General features: G+C 40.6%; 1 protein-coding gene across 1 annotated transcript; it reads right to left on the bottom strand.

Moving 5' to 3' along the window:
• Positions 1-6,059: 6,059 nt before the first annotated feature.
• Positions 6,060-6,992, bottom strand: LOC122700351 (olfactory receptor 7A17-like). Its single transcript, XM_043913183.1, has one exon. The coding sequence runs from the start codon at positions 6,990-6,992 to the stop codon at positions 6,060-6,062; it is 933 nt and encodes a 310-aa protein (XP_043769118.1).
• Between the last annotated feature and the right edge of the window lie 2,644 nt (positions 6,993-9,636).

Below are 9,636 nucleotides of genomic sequence, written 5' to 3'. Positions count from 1 at the left end.
GGTCTTCCCAGTGCACCAGGCCCGAGCACTTGTCTCATGCATCCCACCTGGGCTGGTGATCTGTTTCACCATAGATAGTATACATGCTGTTCTTTTGAAACATCCCACCCTCACATTCTCCCACAGAGTTCAAAAGTCTGTTCTGTATTTCTGTGTCTCTTTTTCTGTTTTGCATATAGGGTTATCATTACCATCTTTCTAAATTCCATATATATGTGTTAGTATGCTGTAATGTTCTTTATCTTTCTGGCTTACTTCACTCTGTATAATGGGCTCCAGTTTCATCCATCTCATTAGGACTGATTCAAATGAATTCTTTTTGACAGCTGAGTAATATTCCATGGTGTATATGTACCACAGCTTCCTTATCCATTCATCTGCTGATGGGCATCTAGGTTGCTTCCATGTCCTGGCTATTATAAACAGTGCTGCAATGAAAAAAGACAACCTCTTTAACAAGTGGTGCTGGGAAAACTGGTCAACCACTTGTAAAAGAATGAAACTAGAACACTTTCTAACACCATACACAAAAATAAACTCAAAATGGATTAAAGATCTAAATGTAAGACCAGAAACTATAAAACTCCTAGAGGAGAACATAGGCAAAACACTCTCTGACATAAATCACAGCAAGATCCTCTATGACCCACCTCCCAGAATATTGGAAATAAAAGCAAAACTAAACAAATGGGATCTAATGAAACTTAAAAGCTTTTGCACAACAAAGGAAACTATAAGTAAGGTGAAAAGACAGCCGTCAGATTGGGAGAAAATAATAGCAAATGAAGAAACAGACAAAGGATTAATCTCAAAAATATACAAGCAACTCCTGAAGCTCAATTCCAGAGAAATAAATGACCCAATCAAAAAATGGGCCAAAGAACTAAACAGACATTTCTCCAAAGAAGACATACAGATGGCTAACAAACACATGAAAAGGTGCTCAACATCACTCATTATTAGAGAAATGCAAATCAAAACCACAATGAGGTACCATTACACGCCAGTCAGGATGGCTGCTATCCAAAAGACTACAAGCAATAAATGCTGGAGAGGGTGTGGAGAAAAGGGAACCCTCTTACACTGTTGGTGGGAATGCAAACTAGTACAGCCACTATGGAAAACAGTGTGGAGATTCCTTAAAAAACTGGAAATAGAACTGCCATATGACCCAGCAATCCCACTTTTGGGCATACACACTGAGGAAACCAGATCTGAAAGAGACACGTGCACCCCAATGTCTCTGCTTTTAATATGCTGTTTATGTTGGTCATAGCTTTTCTTCCAAGGAGAAAGTGTCTTTTAATTTCATGGTTACAGTCGCCATCTGAAGTGGATTTTTTAAGCTGGGGGAAGCTAATGGAAAAGCACCGGAAGATGTTAGGGAAGGGATGTGGGTTGATAGGATAGGCCATTTGTGTTTGCTAATTGCTCCTTTTCTTTTTGGGACTTCCCAGGTGGTGCTACTCGTTAAGAAGCCACCTGCCAGTAAAGAAGACAGAGGTTTGATACCTAGGTCAGGAAGATCCCCTGGAGGAGGAAATGGCAACCATTCTTGCCTAGAGATTCCTCATGAGAATCCCCACACACAGAGGAGCCTGGCAGGCTAGAGTCCACAGGGTCACAAGGAGTCAGACATAACTGAAGTGACTTAGCACACATGCACACTTTCTTTTTAACTGGAGGATAATTGCTTTACAATGTTGTGTCTGTTTCTGCTGGACAACAAAGGGAGTCAGCCATAATTGTACATATATCCCCTCCTTCTTGACCTCCTTCCCCACCTCCCATCCTACACCTCTAGGTCATCACACAGTACCAGGCTGGCCTCCCTGTGTTGTATATCAGCTTCCCACTAGCTATCTATTTTACACATGATAGTGTATATATGTCAATGCTACTGTTTTGGTTGCTGCTTTTTGAATTTAGGCTCTTACACTCCCACAGAAGCAGGGAGACAGGGGAACTAATTTTCTTGATGATTACATTTCAAAGGGAAGACTTTGTGAAAATCATCCTCTGGTTGTAAAAAGGATGAGAGACTTGGAGAAGATATATCTACATTTACTAATAAAAGATGCAGACTGGACTTCCCTGGTGTTTCAGGGGTTAAGACTCTGTGCTTCCACTGCAAGCGGCACAAGTTCAGTCCTTGGTCAGGGAACTAAGATTCCCACATGCCCACGGCATGGCCATAAAGAAAGGAGTAGAGAAAGAATTTAAAAGTATTCTAATGTAAATACTCTAAGAAAAGAGAGTGAAGACAGATTGGTAGAAACTCATTTAAGCTGAGGGGGAAACTTAAGGTAGTCTTAGCCAATGAATATCCAACATTTCCACTGTTGTTACAACTTTGCAATTCTTGGGGTTTTGATTGTGGTGTGGGAAGCTAACCTCCACACTGAGCAGGAGTTTTAAATTATGCTTACAAGTAACTTGAGTTATAAACTCAAATGTCAGTGTTAACAGTGAGAGGCAAGGCAATAAATCTGGAATGGTGCAGTCACAGGTAAGCACACATCAGAAGCATTGTTAGATTTAGCTAACCAAAAATATCAAGAGCAAGTCAGCAAAAGTCAGAAGGAGATATATGTATACAAAAGCTGATCCACTTCATTGTTCAGCAGAAACTAACACAAGAGTGTAAAGCATCTATGCCCGAATTAAAAAACAAAATTGAAAAAGATGCATGTACCCCAATGTTCATTGCAGCACTGTTATAATAGCTAGGACATGGAAGCAACCTACATGTTCATTGACAGATGAATGGATAAAGAAGTTGTGGTACATATATAGAGTGAAAAATTACTCAATCATAAAGAGGAACAAATTTCAGTCACTTGTCATGAGGTAGATGAATCTAAACCTTGTTATACAGAGTGAAGTAAGTCAGAAAGAGAAAAACAAGTTTTGTATAATAATAGTAATAAATATATATAGCATGTAGGAAAATGGTACTGATGAACCTATTTGCAGGGCAGGAATACAGACTCAGACATAGAGAACAGATTTATGGACACAGAAGAGAAAGAAGAGGGTGCGATGAATTGAGAGCAGCATTGAAACATACACATTACCATATGTAAAACAGATGGCCAACGGGAAGCTGCCGTATAACACAGAGAGCCAACCAGTTCTCTGTGACAGCCTAGAGGGATGAGATGGGGTAGGAGGTGGGGGGGAGACTCAAGAGGGAGGGAACATATGTATACTTATGGCAGATTTGTGTTGATGTATGCCAGAAACCAACACAACATTGTAAAGCAATTATCCTCTACTTAAAAATAATTTTTTAAAAAAATAGTCAGTTCCACAATTGAAAATAATGATTCTTTTCCCAGTTGCCAGACCTAATCTCTCAGTCACAAAGCCTAGAGATTAAACGGATTAAATAGGAGATGAGATCCCCTTTTGGAAGCCCATTCTTGTTCTTCAAAATGGTAGCACTCTTCAAGGACATAACTTGGTGACCAGTTGATTCCACTGGACTCCAGTCCCCGTATGAGCAGTGATTCTTCTTTACCAAGTTGAATATTTATGTGTTTATGTTTGCCTTCCCTGCCTGCAATGCCTTGGCAAACACACCATCCAAAGAACACATCATCCAATTTTGTCTTTTTAATATTTATTTATTTATATTTCTTTTTCGTTGTGCTGGGTCTCCCTTATTGCCTGTGGGCTTTCTCTAGTGGTGGCAAGCGGGGGCTACTCTCTAGCTGTGAGAGTAGTGATAAGTGTGGGCTTCTTCTTGTGGTGACTTCTCTTGTTCTGGACTACAGGCTCTAGTGTGGATGGGCTTCAGTAGTTGTGGCTCATGGGTTCTAGAGCACAGGCTCAGTAGTTGTGGCACACAGGCTTACTTGCCCCATGGCATGTGAAATCTTACTGGACCAGGGATCAAACCCATGTCCCCTCCACTGACAGGTAGATTCTCAGTCACTGGACCACCAGGGAAAGTCCCATTTAATTTCTTTATGGTGAAGAATATGGGAAAATAAACATTCATCAAGACATCTAGTAGTTTGAACATATTCTGTACCCCCTGAAGCTGCTCAGCATCACGTATCTCCAGGGTGGCAAGTCTATGATTCAATTCCTACTCTTCTGAATTCTAATCCAGTACTCTGTCCTGGCACAATACCTGAACATATGTCCCCTTTCATCCAGATTTTGTCACCATCTGGATCTTGTGTTTCAACTTCAGTAAATTCACCTAGAGTGAGGCAGCTAGACCCAACAATTTATTAGCAACTGACCTGTTCTAATATTCTTGGCCTTGCACTTTTTCTGTCCTAGTGATAAACGTTCATACCTTATTTTGGAAGCATACTAAATATATGTAGAAAAGTTCAACCACGTTGAAAATCAAATAAATAATTTATTTGTCAGTGTATTTTCTGTTTGGACATAGAGCATGGTCTGATAAACGCTGAAATCCAGGATTTAAGCTCTATGAGGGCAAAGATTTTTGTCTTTATTTCCCTCCCTTCACTTCTTTGTTCCAGATATTTGCATCAGCCTGGCACAATGAGCACCGCTCAGAAAATACTGTTGAATAAATGAATTTGATAAAAACTAGCAATGATATTGATAATAAGCACTATTTCATAATTCTTATTCAGCTATTCTGAGTCTGTACTTGAAGTGGCTGGTATCAACCTGCAGGACTAGAAATCCAATCCAATTTACAATGATGGATAAGTAAAAGGAGGGATGCAAAGAGTAGAACTGAGGTTAATAGAGACAATATGGTAAGAGGTGAACACAAAGTACTCACTAGGCAATTCTGACCAAAGTCCCTTGCAGTGAATGAATGAGAAACAAAACTCGATGTGACTAAAAGGCAAAATTTCTTGTTGGAGAGAGTGTGGAGAAAAGGGTACCCTCCTATACTGTTGGTGGGAATGTAAATGGTACAGCCACTATGGAGATTCCTTAAAAAACTAAATATAGAAGTTCATATAGAATATATGATCTCACAATCCCACTCCTTGGCATATATCCAGAAAAAAACAAAAAGATACATGCTTTTCAATGTTTATTGCAACAATATTCACCAAAACCAGAACAAAGAAGCAAGCTAAATGTCCATCAACAGGGGAATGAATGAAGATGTGTACTTACATACAGTAGAATATTACTCAGCTATGAAAAAGAGCAAAATAATGCCACTTGCATTTACATAGATGGACCTAGAGATTATCAAACCAAGTGAAGTAAGTCAGACAAATATACAGTATCACTTACATATGGAATCCAATAAAAATGATACAAACAAACTCACAAAACAGAAAGACTCACAGATCTCAAAATCAACCACAAGGTTACCAAAGGGGGAGGGAGGGGAGTGATAAATTTGGGAGAATGGGGTTAACAAATGTACAGTACTATGGATCAAATAGGTAACTAATGAGGACATTCGATATAGCACAGGGAGCTCTACTCAATACTCAAATGATCTATATGGGGGAAAAGTCTACAAAAGAATGGATATATGTAATGTATAACTCATTCGCTTTGCTGTACAGCAGAAACTGACCATTTTTTTTTTAATATTCTGTAGTAACCTATACAAGAAAAGAATCTGAAAAAGAACAAATATAGGTGTATATATAACTGATTCACTTTGCTGTATACCTGGAATTAAAACAACATTGTAAATCAACTATACTTTGATAAAATTTTTTTCACAAGAGGCAGGATTTCAAACACTGAATGACATAACAATATACTGAGTAAATGCAAACTTGAGTAATTAAGCACAGATCTACCTTCTAAAATTCATTCAGTAGTCATTAAAAAACACTTTATTTACATATGTAAAATTATTAAATAAAGGCTATTTAGGTCTGATATTCTAAATTCATGAAGTGTGTTTCTAAGACAATCCTGAAATTGTACAATGAACTGAATGCAAGATTTCAGTATTAAAGTGTGTGTGCTCTATTTAAATAAAATACATATGTACTCAAATCACCCACTCACAAACAAAAGAGGCAGTATTTCTTTAGCCAACTGTTGCTATCACTGTCAATTCAACCCCTGGACAAGTGTTCCCATCACTGAACACAGAGTGTTCTTCTAAAGACTTTTTGTAGAAACTTCTTGATGTCCCTGTTCCTCAGGCTGTAGATGAAGGGGTTCAACATGGGGGTGACCACAGTGTACATCACCGAGGCGATCATGCCTCTCCAGGAAGATGAATCAGAACTGAGATACACACCAAGGCCTGTCCCATAGAACAAAGAAACCACGGACAGGTGAGATGCACAGGTAGAAAATGCCTTATATTTCCCATGAGCTGATGGGATTCTCAGAATGGAGGAGACAATGCGGGTGTAGGAGAAAAGGATCCCTGAGAAAGGAACAATGCCGAGAAAGCCAATCACCATATACAGCAGGATGTAATTAATGAGTGTGTCTGAGCAGGCAAGTGTGAGGACCTGAGCAAGTTCACAATAAAAGTGTGGAATGACCCAGTTGGTACAGAAGGACAGCCACAACATCAACAAACTCTGGATCAGGGAGTGTGACAAGCTGGTGAACCAAGACACCAGAACCAGCAGGCCACAGAGGCAAGGGTTCATGATGACTGTGTAGTGTAGGGGGTGACAGATGGCCACAAAGCGGTCATAGGCCATCACAGTCAGCAGAAAAGTGTCCACACCTCCAAAAACCATGAAAAGACACATCTGGGTGATGCAGCCTGCATAGCTGATGGATTTGCTCTGTGTCTGAATGTTCACAATCATTTTGGGGACTGTGGTGGAGATGAAACCAATGTCAGCCAAGGACAAGTTGGAGAGGAAGAAGTACATGGGGATGTGGACACGGGGGTCTGAGCTGATGGCCAGGATGATGAGCTGGTTCCTGAGCACAGAGACCACAAACACAGATAGAAACAACCCAAATAAGATGCACTGCTTTTCTGAGTCTTGGGAAAATCCCAGGAGTAAAACTTCTAAAACACGTGTTTGATTTCCTGGTTCCATGTTGCTGATGCACCAGCTAGATGATTGAAGAAGGGGGAAAAAATGAAATAGCCACTGGACAGACTCTGGAGCCCCTGTACTTCTTTAATTTCTTAAAGTGAAGGATTGGGTATAAAAGCATTAACATGGCAAAGCTTCAGAATCCTATATTGTTATTTCTTCTATGCAGCAGTTCAACCATGTCCACTGACCTTTGGGATACTCATCCATCATCCTGAACTCTGGCTTGTTGTTGATGATCAGTTTCTAAGGCATATACAACTCTTTGCAACTCCACAGACTGCAGCCTACCAGGCTCCTCTGTCCATTGGATTTCCCAGGCAAGAATACTGGAGTGGGTGGCCATTTCCTTCTCCAGGGTATCTTCCTGATGCAGGGCTCAAAATCACATCTGCGGCATCTCAGGCAGATTCTTCACCACTGAGTCACCATGGAAGCCTCTATCTCTGGCTTAGGATCATCAAATCTAAAAAGTTAGAGCAGGACTTTCCTGGTGGTACAGTGGATAAGAATCCACCTGCCAATGCAGGGAACATGGATTTGATTACCCTGGTCCAGGAAGATCCCACATGCTGCAGCACAACAAAGCCCATATGCCACAACTGCTGAAGCCCTCGTGCCCTAGAACTCGTGCTCCACAAGAAAAATTACTGCAATGAGAAGCCCACTCACTGCAACTAGAGAAAGCCCCATGCAGCACCAAAGACCCAGTGTAGAGAAAAATAAAGAAGTGCATTTAAAAAAAATTTTTTTTTCATTAAAAGCTGAGGGCAACTTTGGACCTTAGATAAAAATGGTTCACGCTCACTCTAACACAAAAGTGGAACATGAGGCCCAGTGGAATACAGTAACTTGATCTATGCTACTTGCCTTTTCTGGCAGCCAGAAAGGGGTCAGGTAACCATGCCTCACAGGTGAGGAAATATGAGAGAATATCTCAAATATTTGGACCCAGTCCTGCGGGATGAGTAGAATTACAGTCTATTTCTTATGGAAAAATAAAGAAAACATTTTCACTAAGTAATAAAACACATTTACAAATGTTTAGGGGTTTCCCTGATAGCTCAGTTGCTAAAGAATCCACCTGCAATGCAGGAGACTCTGGTTTGATTCCTGGGTCAGGAAGATCCCCTGGAGAAGGGATAGGTTACTCACTCCAGTATTCTTGGGCTTCCCTTGTGGCTCAGCTGGTAAAGAATCCACCTGCAATGTGGGAGACCTGGGTTCTATTCCTGGGTTGGGAAGATCCCCTGGAGAAGGGGAAAGCTACACACTCCAGTATTCTGGCCTGGAAAATTCCATACAGTCCATGGGTTGGCAAAGAGTCAGACACGACTGAGTGTCTTTCACCTACAGATGTTTAATGCCTGATATACCAAGGACATTGAGGGCAGGAGGAGAAGGAGGCAGCAGAGGATGAGATGGTTAGATGGCATCATTGTCTTAATGGACATGAGTTTGAGCAAACTCCAGGAGATGGTGAAGGAAGCCTGGCATGCTGCAGTCCATGGGGTCACAAAGAGTTGGAAATAACTGATTCTCTGAACAACAAATACCATGGACAATTAATATCTTGTAGAAACAAGGCTATGTGTTTTCTGGACATTCATCAAGTGATGAAACACCCTTCATCTGTGAAGTTATGGGACTGGTTAAAATGTCCAAGGAAAGTGAGGCCATCAAGTCTTAAACCATTTCAGTACCATTAGATACTAGGATAGTTACAAACAAAACTTTGTTCTCTATGGTGCTCATTAAATATTGGGAGGAAAGAAGTTGCACCAGGATATTTACATATTATCCTGAAAGGCTGAGTCATATGTGGCACCCACATTAAAGTGATGCTTAGAATGGAGCTAAGAAGATGAAGACACTCATCTAGAGCCCAACTGCCCTCTGCTTCTCACCACCCCTGGTCCTGAGGGTCCTGTACCCAGAATAATGGGTCCTATACCAGCAATTAGGAATAACATAAGATCATACAATGATTGATAGTGAAGGGCAGGGAAGCCTGGCATGCTGCAGTCCGTGGAAACACAAAGAGTCAGATGCGACTTAGTGACTAAACAAGAATACAGTGATTGTCAGTGTTCTCTTTGCCTTGTTACAAATCTTTCTGCATACTTGCTATTCTGTAATGCTCCTAATTACAAAGGAGAAAGACCACCATTGGCTGTCATCACTGTCAATCTCCTTGGGTTGACAAAAGTCTCCTAAGTCTCCTTAGGAAGATGAAGGATGGGTGAAATGGGTGAAGGGGGTCAAAGTGTGCACACTCCAGGTTAAGAAATAAATAAACCATGGAGTTGTAATGTACAACATGCTGACTTTGAATATTTGAAAGCTGCTAAGAGAGTAGACTTTAAAAGTTCTCATCACATTTTTTCTTGTGTTTGTGATCTTGTGATTTGGTGTTAACTGGCTTATTGTGGTCATTTTGAAATATTGAGTGTTGAATGTCTTCCAATATTGAATCATTATGGTGTACATCTGAAAATAACGCAGTGTTATATCTCCATTGCCACTCAATAATTAAAAAAAAATTCAAGGCCGATAGTTGCCGGGACCAGCTGGCAAAGAGAACACGTCCCGATCGCAACAGCACGGAAGCCTGAGAAAAAAGCCGATAGTAAAGAATGGGGTC

Source organism: Cervus elaphus, chromosome 9 (genome assembly GCF_910594005.1).
Source record: "Cervus elaphus chromosome 9, mCerEla1.1, whole genome shotgun sequence".
Classification (NCBI taxonomy): domain Eukaryota; kingdom Metazoa; phylum Chordata; class Mammalia; order Artiodactyla; family Cervidae; genus Cervus; species Cervus elaphus.
Note: the sequence above shows the minus strand (reverse complement) of the source record. Positions and strands in the feature narration are given on the sequence as shown.